The sequence below is a fragment of the Pagrus pagrus genome (assembly GCF_965226575.1).
Source record: "Pagrus pagrus genome assembly, chromosome: 10".
Classification (NCBI taxonomy): domain Eukaryota; kingdom Metazoa; phylum Chordata; class Actinopteri; order Spariformes; family Sparidae; genus Pagrus; species Pagrus pagrus.
The window spans coordinates 31125077-31145022 of record NC_140194.1 but is presented as its reverse complement, the minus strand read 5'-3'; the positions used below and the strand labels follow the sequence as shown (position 1 = coordinate 31145022).

At 38.6% G+C, this 19946-nt stretch overlaps 1 protein-coding gene across 1 annotated transcript in view; it reads right to left on the bottom strand.

The window, feature by feature from the left end:
• The window catches only part of LOC311263412 (NT-3 growth factor receptor-like), a 152779-nt gene extending 134330 nt beyond the window's left edge, over positions 1-18449 (bottom strand). The window contains 4 exon segments of the mRNA XM_084363460.1: positions 7984-8055; positions 13520-13591; positions 15390-15464; positions 17828-18449. Coding sequence (XP_084219586.1) covers positions 7984-8055; positions 13520-13591; positions 15390-15464; positions 17828-18096 — 488 coding nt within the window. The 5' untranslated portion in view covers positions 18097-18449.
• Between the last annotated feature and the right edge of the window lie 1497 nt (positions 18450-19946).

The following is a 19946-nucleotide window of genomic DNA, read 5'->3' as shown; positions in this document are numbered from 1 at the left end:
ACACGATGAAGTAGTGCTGTGTAATCCTTGTTGATTTGTTAGAGATATAATTTATAATTTAATACACTCACCAAGCACTTCTTTAGGAAAACGTGAAAACAAATGCAATTCAATCCATAAAAACTTTTCCATAACTTTCTTACTTGTGAATAGACTTTCAGTTTTCTTTTACATTGTGTCAACAAGTGTTCCTAACATTTTGGCCCCCTCATGTATGTTTATGATGTAGACACAATACGAGGAACACTTTTAAATGTGACACACACCAGTACACCGACACCCACTACGACTTCAGTAATAAGCATAAACTAGAATTTGTATGTATGAGCTTCAAAGCTGTTTTGAAATGTTTTAATCGCCCCACCCTCGTAGAATTATGATTATTGACAGGCCAACAAAAACTGAAAATGTATACGTGTCTTAAAATAGAATATATGGCAGAATTGTTGTTTTGTATTGGATTTAATACAGATAGAAACCAATTTATTAAAATTACTTACTAGATATTAAATATTACTAGACAGGATGTTCAGATCTTCATTCAGGTAGAGTCAAAGTGCCCTGATGATGCAATCCCTTCTCTTTTCAACAGTTTCATTCTAAAGAAAAAGAACAGAATTACTTTAAGACTGCACATACACACATGCCCCCCCAATACGTAGAGAAACAGACATGTAAATAATGACGAATTAACCATCCCATGGACATAAATGGCTACATTGTCAAACAAGGTAACAACCACAGGCAGGGAATGAAAAGAAAAAAACAGTAAGGCATGATCCCTCTTACGCACTCAGATGCAGTTGGTGGCTCTGAAATTGTTTTGTATTTTGTCCATAACAACAAAATAAAGTGCAACATGCTGTTGTTGCTCTAATGGCTTCAAATGGCTGCACCTAGGTAGAGCCACACTGCATAGACTAGAGAGTCAAAATCATCCAGTTCTGCTCACTACAGATGTGAATAAACTACAGGTTAGGAACATTTAAAAAAATAGAAAAATGTGAAATTATCAGCTATCTGTATTGACTGAAAATAAATCAAATTTGTGCATCCTTATTTGTTTTCTCCTTCACATTCCAAAACAGAACTTTGCAACCCCAGAATTTGACAACACTCACTAATGGATAAACCTGAACACTTGGGCCTTGGGTTTGAGTGTTGCTCAGGGAAATTTCATCTTGTTGTATGTTACGAAGAAAACTCTCTGTTGCTTATTCCAAATGTCAATAATCTGATCCCTAAACACAGCTTCAGCCACTGAGCTGTCTTTAAATTGTGAGTTAACTTTAGATAGAAAATACTTTATTTGAAAGAAGCACAGGAGTTGCTATGTGGGAGCAACATCAGTTCACAATTTTATTCTCCTTGGAGCACATTCACAGATGTGATTGTTTTCTGACTATGTTCACTAGTTCCATCATTTTTATAATATTAGTCTAATTATCCTCTTTGCAGAGCTGCCTTTCTTCTTGAACACTTTGATGAACGTCTGTGTTGATCAAGGAACTTTGAGGCAGAGGGGCCAGTAGTAATTCTAACAAATGCTTCTTCCATCTGTAACCATAATGTTCACAAACACAACATATTATTGGTACCCTCTAAATGACTCAATCTTATAGTAATGGGTTTTTTTGCCAAATTTCGCAATTCTGTACAATCGTGTAACTGCCATAAATACTCAAAGACTTAAACAGAGATGCTCTCTCAAGCGGAAAAAAACAGACACAAAAAAACATCAGCAACAAAGGTATATCAAAAAAGGTAACTTAAGTAACTCTTAAAAATCTGATGATTAACATACCACATGCAAGTTCAGCAGTGTCACCACATGAGGGAGGGAGCTGATAAAGCCTATCACTGCTAGGATATGAAAAGCAACATTTTAACAGGAGCTATCAATGAATGAAATTCACTACTTGCTTAGAGATCTACAAATAAAGACGCTATTCAGAACTAGTGCTAGAGAATGATGCTAAAAACAAAAATACTGACGACAAGATTTGTAGTAATTTAGTAGCAAGTTTTTATCATACCTGTTAAGCATAGAGTGCCTTGGCCAGACAGGAGGGAGCACCATCATCAATGAACCATCAGTCAGGAGCTGAAATATTACAACTTGATCATTTAGTGTGCCTGATGTACAAAGTACATCGGCTCACTAGATATTATTCATCATACTTATTAGTGTGAATGCTGATTCAGCGTTCACACTATTGTTCTTCCCGTTTATTATTATTATTATTATTATTATTATTATTATTAGTAGTAGTAGTAGTAATAGTAGTAGTAAGAATGCTGACTCAGCATTCAGACTATTGTTCTTCCTGTTTATTATTATTATTATTATTTTCAAGAATGCTGATTCAGCATTCACACTATTGTTCTTCCCATTTATTATTATTATTATTATTATTATTATTAGTAGTAGTAAGAATGCTGATTCGGCATTCACACTATTGTTCGTTTTTTATTATTATTATTCCGTATCCCGTACGTTTTTCGAAAGGTATCTCCTCCTACAAATTTCGAGCTACAGAAACCGTTCGACTATCAAAACGTTCAGCTTGTTAAGGACATTATGGCTATGAATGTTTCAACTTTTCGTTCTGCTACTGCTTCAGCATACGTTCAGCTACAGAGACATTAAACTATTGAAATGTTCAGCTTTTTAAGCACCTACAGCCTATGACTTTTCATTTTCTAACTTTCATACTTTTTCAAATATTCAGCTATTTCAAAAATAATTTTACAATGGAAGCAGATGGAGAAATCTTCAAATCCTCTTTAAACACACCCCACTTTCAACCTCTGCTCGTCCTCTATACTTACACCATTCAATGTCAGCAGTAACAGGACCTTAAACTATTCAGCATGTATTTCAGCTTTCTAAAATCTTTTACGTTTTGAAATGTTCACAGTCTGAGTTTTATGCTTTTTTAGCTCGTCTTCAGATTTTAATGGGTGTGTATTGCATGAGCTAGAGTGTGTGACATCATTGCTCGAGAGCAGCTGGAAAAACTCGAGAAAAAATGCTCTTCAGCTTGATTTAGATCCCACTGCTTTTACTTCACATAGACAATAGATACATAGAAACGTTGGCTTTCAGCTGATGGTCTTATTTCAGATGTAGGACTTACACTTTTGTCTGTAGAAGCCCTAGAGTGACAAGCACTCCAGCAACTCACCCATAAGCGACAATTTTAATTTTGAGCCTAAATTTCTGGAGAAGAGCAGTTTTGTCTGTCGCACTAGCTCCCTCATTTTTCACTCTACAGAAGTAAAAAAGACATGAATGTCATCGTCTACTTGTCCTCTCCCTCAAAATGTTAAACTATCACCAATAGCAGTGGTACTACCAGCAGTTTTTTCTGCCATCTTTAAGTGGAGTTTTTTCAGTTTTCTCCACATTTCTGTTTCAAGGGCACAGCAATTTCCAGCCTTAGACTGATCCTCCCATCATGTAGTTCTTCTGTTCTGACTAGTACCAGTTTTGTCTTGCGCTCTAACTCCCTCATTTTTCACTCTACAGAAAAATAAAAATCATCAACATCATCAATCATCAATCAACATCACACAGATCAGCAATTTCTCCTGTTAGTCACTGTATTTTGGCCATAACCATTACAGTTTTTTCAAGATAAGCAAGGAGTTTGGGAGGTGTTTTTTTAAATTAAATTTAAATTTTGCCCATTCATTCTTATTCAGCTATCAAATGTTCAGCTTTTTGAGCCCATTCAGCCTTTCTGCCTTTTCAGCTTTTGAAATATTCAAAAATGTCCCATTCATTCTTAGGGAAAATGTCCAACTTTTGTTCTGCTACTGCTTCAGAATATGTTCAGCTAGTAGTTCTACTACTAATAATAATATTACTACTACTTGTACTCCTTCTACTAGTAGTTCTACTAATACTACTACTTTACCACTATTTCTACCATGTCTACTACTACTACTTCAACTTATACCACTACTACTACTACCTGTACTACTACTTCTTCTGCGACTTCAACCACAATTTCTTCTACAACTACTACTACTTCTCTTACAACTACTATTACTACTACTACTACTTAGACTACTTGTACTTGTACTTCTACTTCTACTTCTACTACATGAGGGTTTTTCAGCAGTGTAGTTCAATGCATTATAGTTTTATGCATGTCAGGTAATTATTTTCTAGTATATTTAGCAGCTTTTTCAAAATCACTTCAGCTTTCAGCATTCACACTGGATTTTCGCAGGAAATACAATTTTTCTAGTTATTTAGTTATTATAGATTTTTCCATACACTTTTTCAGCAGGTAACTAGTCTCACAGCTTTTAGCCCACATACACAAAACATACATCAAAACGTGCCGGATCAGACAAGTGTGGAATGACTTTTGGTAGCAATTTGCAAAACGGTTTTCACGAATATTGCAAAAACGTGACAAATTTTCCAATTAAAATAGATGGGAGATCATTGTGAAATTTGCTAAAACCCACCCCAATTTGGGGCCTTGTTTCCTGGCCATACCTCAACATAGAAAAGTGATTAGAAATTTTAGTGGGTCACAAGACTTGGGACTTTGCTTCCGTAAAGACACAGATTTTTGACTGCTTAAATGGTTTTGGAGAAATTGCAAGTTTCGGGAAATTTTCGGTCCATTTCAGGTTTTATAATGGGTGTGTATTGCGTGAGCTAGAGTGGGTGACATCTTCGCTTAGGTGGAGAGAAGCGGGACAAAAAATTCTCGAACTCTTCTCTACATGTGGATTAAAATCCCAGAATTTCCACTCAACACAAATTAAATACATCAAAAATGTAGACAATGTGGTGCTCTGCACAGCCAAGGTCAGGTCCAATGTTAATTTTTGAGCCAAAATTTCTGGTCCAAAGCAGATGGTCCTCATTTTATAAATCTAAAAAACTATTTTTGATCCAGGTGTGTGTCAAAGTGTCCTTTCTTTTACCATATTAAAATTTAATACAACCAGGTGTTTAGGAGCCATAAGACATTTTCCATTCAAAATAATGGACACACTGTGTCTAGTGTCTAGTGTGTATTATCCATTGCTGGCAACTCATTATGCCATCTTTTTATCAGCCATTTTCTCCCTTCCTCTCTCTCACTGACACACACAGCATGTGGCTTATGAACTTCAGTCATTGTCCAAGCCCAAAACTCCTTTTAAATATTAATGTGCCCCATAACTGTCTGTACCAAGTAGGTATTTGGTTGTAAATAAGTACTACAAAGTACTACTTAGTGTCAGTCTAATATCCATGCCTTCCAAATCATTGAAACCTCTCTGTCTCTCACTTACACACACAGCTATCTCTGTTGGTGGTTACTTACCAAGCATCAGGCACACGCCAAATTTCATTGGGAAGTTTTCTAGTTACAAAAACAGATAGAAAATTGGCCAAAATATATTCATAAGGATGTTAATAGAATAATTATCAGTACACTTATTACAGGGTCCTCTACAGTTACAATAGATACATTTCCCGTAACCTGCCTCATTCCCTATTATGACTTCTATGCATTCAAGCCAATATTATTATTTTTTAAAAGTGTACTGATTGGGCTAGGGGCACTTCATATTTCTCTGCCTAAATAAATGTGCAAAGTACATTTTCAAGTTGAGGTTCACAAGACACACAAGAACACAAGTTCAAGTTCAAGTTTGGTCTATCTGTTTTTGAAATAGATGAAAAGTGCCATGCAGCATCACAGTGTTCCAGTGTTGTTGAATGTAGAAAATTAGAAAAAGCTTCAATTAGTGTATTCTACTTTAAAGGAAAATATGATATGATCAACCTTCTTTTGGGCTAAAGATACATTACCTCCATCTATTTAGAGCAAGTATAATAAAATATGACAGTAAGTTTAATATAGTATATCATAGCAGTGCCACTAAACACATTCTTTTGAACTGCAAATAGTAAAGTATCACTAAAAATGCAACTCAGCAATGTGATAAACTACACTTACAGGCTAAATGTACAGTAGATTTTTTTTGTTGCGGTTAAGTCAATATTTACTGAAACCCATGTCTTTGGGACGCGGAACTCTTTTCCCCATTTATGTTAGCATATAGCTCACATCAATCTGCATACAATGGCCAAATAAAAGTTGACCGAAACATGAGTGGAATGTGAAGTAACTTACCTCAAGTCACCTGCTGTATCATAAACGTAATAACGTTATTAGTCCGCTAACCAAATAGCCACAAGTATATGGATGTTTAAATGTATTGGTTTTTACTCGCATGCATACATGTTGCACTTCCTCTACCAGCTTCACAAAAAAAGCCTCCCGCTGGTTCACCAATGAAAAGCTTTTAATATGAAACCGCAGTACGAAATTATTTCTATTAGCAGTAAGTTCACTTCAACAGCTCTGAAACAGCTGACGGTATCAGACACCAGTAAAATAAGCAAGTTTACAGAGGATTATATTATCCTCCTATATCTGTATTCTCTGGTTGCCTTCAAGTATACGCCTGACAAAGCACTCGAAACAGTGTCCGCGGTAGTTTCTGCTACAATAGGTATCTCCAGAACCACATTTTGCTTTGTTCAAACAAACACACACACACACACACACACACACACACACACACACACACACACACACACGAGGTGCAAACAATACCAGCCACGCTGCCACAGCTGGTGCATTTAAGGCTGAACACAGAATTTCCAATATCATGACAACACACAAGAAATCAAACTTTGATATATAACATGGCTTGTGTACTGTCAGTTGAGCCCAACAGCATCTAAATTAATTGACTCCTGGAGGATATGGGCACTCCAGTGGTGGCTTGTGTCAACTTGCTGTCAGAGAGGAGAGCAAAAAAAGGGGTAGCTGGTAGTGGTGTATCGATACAGCAGAAAATGAGTAACAGTTTCAAATATTCAGAATCAATATTTTTGAGAGCACTAATCTCTTGTCTAATGGTGCATCTAAACGTCCGTTTTAACAGGTCGTAGAGTAGCTTGAGAACCTACACATAGAACCACTATTACCACCTTGGCAAAATTAAATCTTACACTGTAGGGATCTACAGTGGGACTGTCCATGTTCACTTAGAGAGTGTTCCTAGGTTAGTTTCACCTTATTGTGCAGGTTTTCAGTGTCTATTTTTTTACTTTCCAACAAGGATCTTGAAAATGATATTCGATTCGTCAGGAATGTCTAACAGAATGTAAAGTTTGTTGTCCATTAGCGCAACACATCTTTGTGCCTGAACAGATTCTTCCTGCTTGACTCAGATTCAGATCAGTCATCTATAAAAATTGGTGAATTTTAGCAATTCAGATCCCTGAAGAAAACCTCATAAACTGCTCTTTAAACTCTGTGCTAATATATGAGTCCTCTTGATTTCATGTGGCATAAGCTTTTTACCTTTCTAAGTGTGGTTGCTTAAACCAATGAGTGTACACTGAAAAAAGAAAAGAAAAAGAAAAAATTCTTGGACCACCCACATAACTGTCAACATATCCAGAAAATGTGCAGCCACTTTCTCAGCATACAGGTTTTTACAGACAAGGGAAAATCTTTCATTGAACAAAGGCATGGTTAAAGGTCCTATTTGTAAGAAAAGTGGATTATGAGTCTCATCCCTAACTCATTAAATACTGATGCTTTGGGTTTCCCAACTTGGCTGACCCATCCTACAATCCCAAAGAATCAGTATTTGACAAGGTGGGAATGAGACTCAGAAATCAACTTTTCCTATAAATAGGCCCTTTAGTTTGCAAATGTTCTACACATGTCACTTGAAACATTTTCTGGTTGGTGAGGTCTTTCATAGAAGGCAGACATACTTTGGTTGCCTGACTAATCCAGGCCTATGGCATGTGAAAAATGACCATTCATAGCTACATATACAGGACTTTTTTATTTTACGATGATTGTGCTGCCAACATTGAACAGGGAACAGTGCAGATATGATGTGTCAGCTGTAACTAAAAGACAAAAGACAACTTACAGTTCGAAGAGCTGCAAATGTTCAAAGATCTGCCAGGACAATGTGGTCAAATTAGGGTTCTTGGACAGGTTTCTGAAGGAGAGAATAAAAGAGAGGAAGAAATGTAAGACAGATGTGAACTTTTTAAGCGCAAGCATTACTATAGCATCATAATAAAATGGAGAAGCTTGTTCTGGCCATCAATTCTGAGCTTTATCACACATAATTGTTCAAAAGAGAGAGAAAAAAAAGTCCATTTGTGGGAGCAGACCAGCAGTACTGTCAGCTGTAGTCAATCCTCTAATTACAGATGTTTCTCCTTTCATATGACCTGTTTGATGCTGCGTTACTGCAGTGACGCCATGGTAGTAAAAGGGGGGGGTCAGCACTTGATAACTGAGACGCTAGATGGCAGCAGAGTGCTTGAAGCCTGACGATGACGGTAAAATCCTGACGACAGGATATACCCAGTTTGACCACAATGAGCGGCACGGTTCGTATTTTGGCTGGTTGACTCCACAGGAAGCGGATGTATGTAGTATAATGCTATGTTAACAAGACTGCTTCGGCTGATATTTAACTTTAACAGCTCTTCTGTGAACTTAGTTAAATAAACTAAAGATGTTTAACGTTAAGTTTCTGTTCATACTTGCATAAGCCTTTAAGTGAAACATACAGTACAACATACAGTGTGGAGACTGCTGTTAATTAGCTGTGGCAGAGTGCGGTACACCCAGATTAACTTCTACTTCTAAATCCTCGCATCTTTGTTACATTGTTTGAGGGAACTATAGGTAACTGCATACTTGTGGACACAACCATCACTTATGCTAACATAGCTCCTCAGGGATTTAAGCTGTTATTTTTCTGATATTGACAATCTAACCTGTGACAACACATTGGTCAAGGTTGTAAGGATCCCTGGCTCCTCCAAACGTAGCCTACTTTATTCAGTGCCTTGACAGATTAGTCAGATACAATTACTTTTATTGTTTTTTGTAAGTATTTTCTCTACTACACCTGCTGTTCAAGCTCACTACAGAGGAATGGTTTAAAAAAAAAAAAAGATAACAAAACACCAAATTTATAGTGTTACAAAGAGAGAGCTCTTGCTCTCAGTGTGACAGTGCAACTTGTTGGGGCTGGAAGACCTGTTTGACAATTGCCCATTAAGTGAACAAAAAGGTGTAATGTGATGACAATTAGTAATGTAGTCACAGTAGCCCTCCTGGCCCGACCCTGCTGCTGCTGTCTGCTACACACACACAGAATGTGAAGAAATAAAACATGTAATTGTATTTGACTGTGTCTGTCCTGGAAAACAGATCAGGGGAAAACCCCTCTCCCTTACTTACTACATTTCACAAGCTCAAAGAATTCTTAGTTTTATTCTTACTTCTATATTATGTCTTACATTTGTATTCTATTTTTACATGTTGTTTAGAAATAAAGGACATTGAAATCTTGAAAATGGTTGACATTGTAAGTAATGTGCTATTTAACTGGAGGAGGAGGAGCACTGCATCTCTGAGTAATGTGGTGCGTGGATTATAAGAACTATCATTCTGATTAATAGGGGATGGGGTGTGGCTGGGTGAAATAATTAATCTTTGATGAGGAATGTATTAATAACATAACCTGCAATGGACTCCAGTGGCAGAAACATTAAGTGCATTGCCCAGTTAAGAGAGATGATGCATGCGTTTACGCAGGAGACAGAGCATGGTTTAACTGATCAGGTGGTTTAACTGATGAGATCCGCAAACCACATTACGCACACAGAGACGCACCGCAGCACTCCTCCTGCTCCAGTTAAATAGAGCATTTTGCTCCTAGACAGTCAAACGGAGTTGTTGTCATCATCTTTTTATTGATTATTGATCACTATCAAAGGCTATCAAACTCCATGTAGAAAGATAGGACTGTCAGTAGCTGTGGGTTGCTTGTGTCCATGCTTGCTGAAGCCACCCCAGATCTGATAGGTAGTTGGTCAAGTTCGTCGACACAAGAAACAAGAGAAATGCTGTCAATCAATGATGACAGCTGATCAGCTGATTTAGGGCCAGTTTTACATTTTTAACTAACACAGTAATGGTCGTACTGAGGCTGTGAGAGCTGATTTCTGTTTAGGGGACGTTTGGCCAATGGCCATGCAGGTCTGATAGGTGAGCCATGAGAGATGAGCATGGCGCGCTGCATCTGCTGCTGCTGGTCCGGTCATTAATGAGGAAGAGGACGGCCACAGTGACGTCAACTGCGGGAAAAAACGGCCGGGTAATTTAATGTTTAGATATGTCGTAGTTCCATCTGAATGTGTAGGAAAACTTTATCTAGCACTAAGTATCAGCTAGCTAGCTTAGCTAAAGATGAACTAGCTGCTAAGCTAGCCTAGTTTAGCAGCCTGCAAAACCAAGTTAAGCATTTAATGTTAGCGTTTTTTTTTTTTTTTATTGTTATGTGGATACCGCCATGAAATATGAAACGCTGTTTTCTGGACTGAAGACTGAGGGTGTTTTTTGCAGATCTGTGTGTTCAATAGAGCTAATGTTATATTTTTGACCAACCAGTGTGTGAAATATAGTGTGAGAGTCTAGATTTAAGTAGCTATAACACAAGAACAAGCTGTGATTTATTTATTTGCTCTGTGATTTAAGGGCTGTTTAAAAAGACTTTTTTTCTCTTGGAGATAAAGGACTTTTTGTTTGTATCAATTAGCTCATCTTCACAGTTCATGTTTTAGACGTTAAATAGGCAGAGGCAGAGCAAATTGCATTCAAATGCCACAAATGCTTGAGATGCAATATGTGTTAATTGTGTTATTAAAAGTGATTGAAGATGGCGGTAGTTATGTAAAAATAAACCATTGTAGATACTATAAATAGACATAATTAGGCACATTGTTGACACCTCCTTTCTTTTTGACATGTTAATGGAGTCAAAGCTGTTATTTAAGGGCCTCCAGAGCCCCACGAACACCTGTATTTTGCACACTGATTCTAACCCAATTTGACAATGATCCTGCTTGACCTTTGTAGTTATAGCTATTACTTCAAAGTGAATTGACTGACTGACTGATTGATTGATTGATTGATTGATTGATTGATTGATTGAGTGATTGAATTACATTTCCCCCCAGGGATATTAAGAGAATAGCTATGAAGAGAAGAAGAGATATTCAGAGCTTCTTCAAAAAAGAAGAAGAGTCACAGCCAGCCGCAGCTTCTACCAGCAGCAGTGAAAAGGCCCAGTCAAGTCAGCAGCCTAGGTACAGCAGTAGTGACAAAGAGCAGTCAGCTCCCCCTGCACAGGATGGTAGGTCATGCTTGGATAGTTTGAATTCACCATGTAGGCTCACATTCAAGTTGTTTGTCACTCCAGTTATACAATTACAACTGTCTGAAACATCACTACACAAGAACAATAGTTAAAACAGTTGTAAAAGACAAAAGAACAATAATAAAATGTGCATAATACATACATTTACACACACACGTATGTATGTATGTATGTACGTACTTATGTATGATTGTGTGAGTGTAAAAAAATATATATATACTGTATGTGTGTGTGTGTGTGTGTGTGTGTGTGTGTAGCAGAACCTCCAGCCTATTGATGTCTCAGATTTCTCAGATATCTGTGTATTCCCACAGCTGACCAGCCACACCCAGAGGAGGAGGAGATAGTGAGAGACGAGTATGATCCAGCAGTGTCTGGAGCTCCAGCAATGGTATGTCAAGTTCTGTTATGTCCAGATGTGTCATTCATGAACAGTTACCTGAAGTTGTCGTGTACTCTCATACTTGATTTAATTTAAAAAGGATGGTCCAATTTTGCCCAAAGTGTATGCTATTCATTTGCTAATACACAGCAAACCCCACACTTAAACATAGACAATCTATTCTTTAAATCTCAGTACAAAACGTTATGAAAAGACAAAGGAAAATGTGTGACACTAATCTGTCCACATACAGTCTATGGGTGTAATGGTTATTGTTTTTACTACTTCAGGTACTTCATCTAGCGAGCAAAGTGATTCAGAGGGCATGTCAGTAGGAGATGGTGACACCGATGACAGAGAGGCTCCTCATGTTGCACAAGTACATGCTGCCCCACCTGGACCTCACGGTATGTTGTGACATTTTATCTTCAGTTTACACGGCATTATGAGTGCCTTCCATTTAAATAACATGGCAGTTGTGATATTGACCACAAATTCACTTTGTAACTAATCATTTTGAATGAAACTTCATAAAAACTGAAGTAAGGACTGATCACGATTATTTCTAATTTACAGACGTTTCACAGTCCAGAGCAGCAGGTCCTACACAGCCTCATCTTAAGGTATTTCCGCGAACCATGCAAGGCAACAGGAAGAGGTCCTTCAACAGCGAGTGGTATAAACAGCACCCATGGCTTGAGTACTCCCAAAGCCAAAACTCTGCCTACTGTTTTGCATGTCGACACTTCTCTTTGCCAAACACCCCAGCATCTGTATTCACATCACAACTAGGATTCTCTCATTGGAAAAAGGCAATGTACAAAGATGGTGGATTTAAAGTACATGAATAGTCAGAGGGTCATGTCAATGCCATGTTTGCATGGGGTGAGCACAAGAAGGCAGTACTAACAGATTCTTCCATACGTGATGCCCTTAATGAAGCATACAACAAGAAAGTCCAAGAGAATCGAAAACACATTAAAACAGTGGCTGAAGTACTTCTTTAGACAGCAACACAAAACATTGCACAACGAGGTCGCCGTGAGACAGAAGAGGCAGATAACAGAGGAAACTTTTTAGACATTTTGGAAATGATTGCAAAGCATGACCCAGTGGTACAGAAAAAAATGAAGGGAAAGCAGAATGCAAAGTACACAAGCAGTGTCATACAAACGAAATCCTAGAATGCGTTCTCTGTGATTGCTGATGAAACCAAAGACCTGAAAAAGAAGGAACAGCTCTTGCTGGTACTTAGGTACTACTACAATGGGGCAGTGCACGAAAGTTTTCTTGACTTTCAACACGCCACACGATTAGATGCAGAAGGACTCAAGGACAAAATCATCCACTGTTTGGAAAGATATGGACTAGAGTACAGATCCAATCTTGTTGGACAAGGTTATGAGGGAGCATCAGTAATGAGTGGGAAACACTCGGGAGTGACAGCCAGAATAAAGACTGACGCAAAATGTACACTGTAACGCACATTGCCTGAACTTGGTACTCATTGATGGCAGTCCCAGAGGCTGATTGCTTTTTTGCACTACTGCAGAAGCTTTATGTGTATATGTCTGGGTCCTATGTTCACCAGAAGTGGCTGGATGTGCAAAAGGAAATGTATGAAGGTCAGCCAAGGGAGTTGCAGAAGCTCAGTGACACGAGATGGGCATGTAGATACTTGGCCTGCAGGAATCTAATGGACCATCATTGCTGTCATTGTCCTCTTCCAACAAAGGTAAATTTTAACATTGATTAAATTGTTACCTTGCCTCAGACCACTGCTGTGTGTGTTTGTTCATACTCTTTTTCTGCTAACGCTTGCTGTCTTTGCGTACTCACATGTAGTGCAGCTGGGGGTTCTTGGAGAAAATACGAGCTGGGATTGTATGCAGGTTGCTCCTCATAATTGTTCTATAACACACACACACACACACACACACACACAGAGAGAGAGAGAGAGAGAGAAGAGAGAAAAATACCTCTAATGAATAACTTTCACCTCCATCATTCTGAATTATATTCAGTTTAGAGGAGGGGAACAAGCAGACAGGTACACTTACCAAAGAATCAATCTTCAAAACTGCAAGCAACTTAAATGATTTTCTTTGAGTATGTTTGGCCCGTTAAATGCACTGTTCATAAGCCATTCAACCATGTGATTTTCCTTTTAAGTCTGTCATCATCATCTAATGGGGCGAGGAAGGCCTGTTTCTTATTATTTTGTGGCAATTCACATTTGTACTAAGGGGAAGGCTAATTTCTTTCATATTGTTTTTTGATGTAATTTTACTTTGAGGCTGTTGCAGCCTATTGTGCACAACATGTTTTTAGCACGTAGGGTGGCTTTCATTATTTTCTGTGTGGTATAACATTCTCAAAGAGCATAAAACATTTTGAACATTTTTTAGGGTAGGGCTGATATGTGGGGCTAAGTAAGGTTTCACGTTATATTCCTAACTGGTAATTACATGACAATGCATCTCAGGCAATTTTGCAGAGTAACAAGAAGTAATGTAAGGAGTAGTGTAACAAATTACCTCATCAACAATGCAACCAGAAGCAACAGCAGCAGATGTAGCAATCAAACGCATTTTCTTCAGAAAAAGCAAATATTTAGTTGATTTCCACTTTTTTTTATGTAAGGCTGCCATCATCAAGAAAGCAAAAATCACAGTGATGACTGCAAATAATTCTGATGGAGAAAGGTGGGGGCTACTTGATTTCCTTTCTTTTTCTCTTTTGTCGGCAGAATCAAAGAACAGGAACTTCACACCTACACATAAAGTATTCATCTCTTCTGGTTGAAATGACACTGACCTGCATAAAGATGACACTTTTGACTTAACATTAAGCTACATTTTTATACTCAATGAATATTACGTTCAGAAGTGGTTCAGTTTCCCTTGCAACGAGTAATAGTTATCAGGAAACAGACCTTGTTTGACTGAAAACAGCTCCGGATTTTTATGAGGTAAACCTGTTAAGTGGAAATTGCAGCAGCCTGTCTATGTGGACAGTCAGGACAAATTACATTCAATGAAACCTCGTGGACAAATACATATTTCAGAATGTCTCCATCAATTATATATAAGTAGTACCATTCAATTTATTTCATAATTCATGTTTAAATAAGGGATGCACAAACTCCAATTTCTGACCTGCTGATTCCAGTTTTCTTTATAAGGTCTACTACTGTGGTACCTCTATTTTAATTGTTCTTACTTAAAGCAACATTATGTAACTTTTTTTCGCCTTAAAATAACGTCTTCAAAATCATTTTGATAGTAGATTGTCTTACTACAGGGTGAATGGTGTCTCTGTCTCAGTCACTCCGCCCCCCATCACTTGTTTCTGCACTATATAACTACAATGAGAGGGTAGGATCACAGTGTTACATACATTTTTACCTCAAGAAAGAAGCTTTCATCGTATGATGTGATGAGTTTTGTTTGTAGCTAGCACCTACATCTCGCCTGACAAATTGTTAGAGGCCTGGGACTTGTATTTGTGACAGTTGTTTTACAGTATTCTAGTTTTTACAGCTCCTTCCTTCAAACTTTGGTATTTCAGGCATTCCGTGCATTAGTCTGATACACAGGAATTGTTGGAAATATTTCCAGCAAGGCAGTTAGTTGGTGATCTACTGTAGAAACATTACATCACTGCATGAACAAGCAGACACAGAGGGGAAGAATGGGTCACTACTTACAGCCTCTGTAAGCCAGTGTAGGGCTCCATATCCACATCCCTCAACGTCTGCAGACCAGTCCAGTTCTCAATGTGTCTGTAAAGTGGGACAGACAAAACATATTAGTGTGTGTGTGTGTGTGTTGAGGATAATCCTGAATGTTATGTACAACCATCAGACCACATGGTTCATATTTAAATGCACACATTATAAATGGAAATATTTAAGGTCCTAATAAGGACATCATGCAGCTGTTTTAGTTTCTTCTTTTAATTTATTTATCAGTTCAACGATGGTATGGTGTTGTGGTATTTTGTGGGCGACTTGCTGGTGTGGGGTTTCTTTAGAGGCAGAGGGAAGGGGCAAGTGGAACGCTGTGACCCGGGATTTGTGAAATGATAGTTGTTGCTTTATTCCAGAAATGTGTGTTGGTGTGCAAAGCCAAACTGAGTGAAAGCACTTGTCTGTAGTGTTGAGAGTGAATTGGGAACATATGTTGGTGTCTGAGAAACCTGTTAAGTGCACTCTGTGTTCAGTTATGTGTGTTCTATGCAAGACTTTATATTGAATTAGCTGTAGTCTGGAGTTATTGGTCATTAAAAATATGTTACTACAGATTTGCTTGTCTGAGTGTTGCATCAATATAAATTGATAAATCTTTTCCACTGTCTTTGATATAGTACAGTTACACTTAGCAGACTGGCCTAATGTATCTGAAATTGTGGTTAACTAGCATGAATTTAAAATGCGAAAATGACCATTCAAAAGATTTTTGCCGCAGCACCTACCACCACTGCTCTGTTTGGTGCCAGGAAAAACTGTGCACACTGTATAATAAACACAATGCTAACATGTTCTAATAAAAACAATGTGTTTGAACTAAACTAACTGCCCTGCCACACCTTTGTCTTTTTTAGGACCAGAATTTCAGTCCAGCCACCCCCAGTGATGAATTACCACCCTGCTTTTTATTCTTATCTGCAGCTGGCCTCATCAACAAGCCCCCCAGTGGACGTCTGTCTCTATACAGTGTACATTACATCAGCTGACATCTTTGACCATCATCCCATGACGTGTATTCTCTATACTGTGAACTTTAGCACATCCCATGATGAGGAGGTTTATGAGGAGTTTAAAACATACCAGTTGCTATAGCATTTGTTATAGTATTTCCTTATTGTAATTTTTGTTTTCTTGACTGTTGCAGTAATTAGCCTTCATTTATTATGCACCAGACACCAAGGCAACCTTCCTCTAAAAAAGGATTGACATTTTAGTGTTCACTATTGCACTGATATGTTTTTGTACATGTTGTGAACTTAAAAAACATGAAAGGCTTTTTGTGTTGACAATAACTGACTCATTGCCTGCTTCCACAGACATGTGTTTGTTACACCAATAGAATGAGCTCAGAATTTAGTATCAATGTATACCTCTAAGTTTTATTCAGCAATTATTGTGTAACAAAAGAATGAGACTGAGCAATGGTGAATATAAGGATAATTATATACATAGAAGTTATTATTTCAGTCTTTACAATTTTAACAATGTGCAATAATGAATTTGTATAGAAACAAATTAAATATGTAAGATAAATGGCAAAAAAGGTTTGAACTAAATCTTGAGAAAGCGAAGAAATACTGCCCCCTGTTTGGTTGAAGCAGGTGGCTGGAAATTACAAACAGGTCCTTAAAGCAGTGGACCTCTTGCCCAGGGTCTTTGTTTACTCTGCTGTTTGCTGACCACTACATCACAGTTTTGACAGGCTCAAAGATCTTATAGAAGTAGCCTACTTTATTAATACCTTTTTAAATCCCTTTACAGAGAAATTCAGTTTTCTTAACTAGCTTATTGCCACATTTGTATGTATTTATTTTAAGTTTCATAACTCATTAAATATTTGACCATGGCTTGGGAACAAAATACCTCACCTTTAAGTCTTTGCCTAGTGCGCTCAGTGTCTTACAGTACAGGACTGGTTGAACTGGACATGAAGTAATCAGGCTAGTGTACACAATATAGAGTAGATGATGTATGGATAGACATTACTACAGAAGAAGGATAACTGACCTGTCGGCAGTGAATTGTCCTTGCGAAACTTTCAAGTTTTACAATAGTTTGTATGATCTATTTTTATATTCCAATTGTTGTAAATGCAGTGATGATTTAAAATGTATTTTTGTGAATTTCCAGCAGAGAAACGTCAATTCTGCCAAAACGTACATTTTAACAGGAATCTTCCCGTTTTGCACTACTGCAGAACGTTCTGTCATTACTGGCATCAGTTAGTCCATATTCTACATCTCATAAAAGACTGTCGGCAAAAATAACGCTAATTTCTGCAAACAAAACCTGGTAACCTCAGTTCAAGTGTATTTCCACATGCAGCTCTGATTAAAACCATCGGCACATATCCTTTAAATACGAGAGCTTCTATCTAAAGAACAAGCAGCACTTACATGGAGGTGATGTTCTGGAAAAGGTCTCCGACGCTCCCGGTGCCGTTCCCGGCGCCCTGGAAGGGGAGCTGCGGGAAGAATTTGCTACCGTCAGACTTATTGCAGTAGATCTCCGTGGACGAGCAGGTGCAGGTGGGCGGACAGTCCTGCGAGGAGCCAAGATAGTTGTGAAAGAAGGCGCTGAGCAGAAAGAGAATCTTCCAGCAGCACCATATCCTGGGAAGGCGACGGACGCCGAATGCGCCTGATAACGCACCGAGTCTGTCCATGCTGTCACGATTCTAGTCCCCAGATTTCTTCTCAACTGCGCGCAGCAGACAGAGAAAATGACTCAGTCAGTCCGCTCTGTATGTGGGTGTGTGATTGCGGTGTTCTGACCTTATTCGTCACATTAAAATTCAAATGTAACAATTAAAACAAACATCCCCCTTTATGCAAGTGTATCCATATCCCGCGCACGGGCGCGTGTGTGCGGTTATGTCTGAGATTTTGATGATGCCAGTCACGGCTCCCCGGCTCTTTAAGAATGGACAGCGCTGCTGGAGGAGTGCATACATGCAAAAATACTCCAAGTATATGACTCTGAGCGTGCACCCCGGTACTCTTTCCCTCCTCCTCTCTGCTGCGTTTTATGTCATCCGTCCATCCCTCTGTCGCTCTCTCCTCTGTCTCTTTAGCGCTGTTGCTGGTCTCTGGAAATAGTGGAGAGACATAAAAAGAGAAGGGAAGGCTACCTCAAAAAATAAACCCTTCCAGCTTTAAGTCCCACCTACTGGGCAGAGTGGAAACTGACACAGATGCGTGCGTACACCAAGAGTGCAGAAATAAAATGACCAAAACACAATGGATGGTTTTATCCAGGCACACACACACACACACACACACACACACACACACACACACACAGAGTTATATCTCCTGTCAACCAATATAAAGCCATGCAATCTGTAACATTATTTCTGTATGTTTAAAGGGAAATTACTGACGTGCACAAGGTTTACTGTATATACAGGAGGTTGGTGATATGTGTCTATGTAATTTGATTAATTGTACATTTAAATGTCTTGTAGACAGGCCCAGTGTCAATTGTAGGTTTAGGACTAAGACACTATCCAGTCACTGTGTGCACAGGACTAGATGCTGTGTAAATCGTATTCATTGAGCAAACAGTCACACAGAAAACCTGGGGTCAGGTTCTCTGCCATCATACCCATCATATCTGAGATGACCTATGATGGGATGTGAAACATTGATCTTGGAGCATGATGTGGTACATTTATGACGGGGTAAATGCTGGTGATGGCTGTAGAACTGGTTCAAATGTCAAGGTGGGAGGCAGACTCAGCAGACATCGTGATTTCCCAGGGCTATATATTTATTTACGGTCTCTTCCATGTGTAACTTGGCAAAATAACAATGAATGAATGAATGAAAGAAAATAAAATTAACTCACAGTAAATCAAACAAAATGCACCTGTGATTGGCAGCAGAGCCTTACTTACCAAAACCCAACTGACTATAAAGGGAGTGATTCTTCATTCCTCTGTTCAGGAGCATTTATTTTTATATTTGTATAAAATCTCCTAACATCCAGACAGCAATCAAAATATAAAACACTTTGGGAAAAAAAGACCAAAAATCCATGGTCTGTGGCAGCGACAGGGCTGTAATAACTTCATCCAATCAATTTTAACGCCTGAAGATATTGTATGGACAGCCTACCTGTCTATCAACCTGTCCTTACCTGCCCACCCTGAGCTGACTCCGCCCATCACTCACTGCTCCTGACCAGAGTCTACACAGGCACTGCTGGAGCTGTGGTGGAGTGAGCTCATTGTTTATGGACATGAATGGCAGAGAAAGTACAGACATACTTTTCATTATCAGCTGTACCTACAGCAGCTAGCACTGCCAAACAGAGCAAGAAAAGTAAGACTGAACTGGAGAGGGCTACAAACAGAAAGAAGTTGGAGAGCTCAAGAAGTGAAACGAGTCAACATTAGAGTGGCTGTTCAAAGATGGAGACAACTGATGGAGTCGAAGGTCTGAAAATGGACGTCATGGTAGCTGTGTCTCTGTTGGACAGGTAATGAGCTGGTTTGTTTTGGTTGGGGAAAAT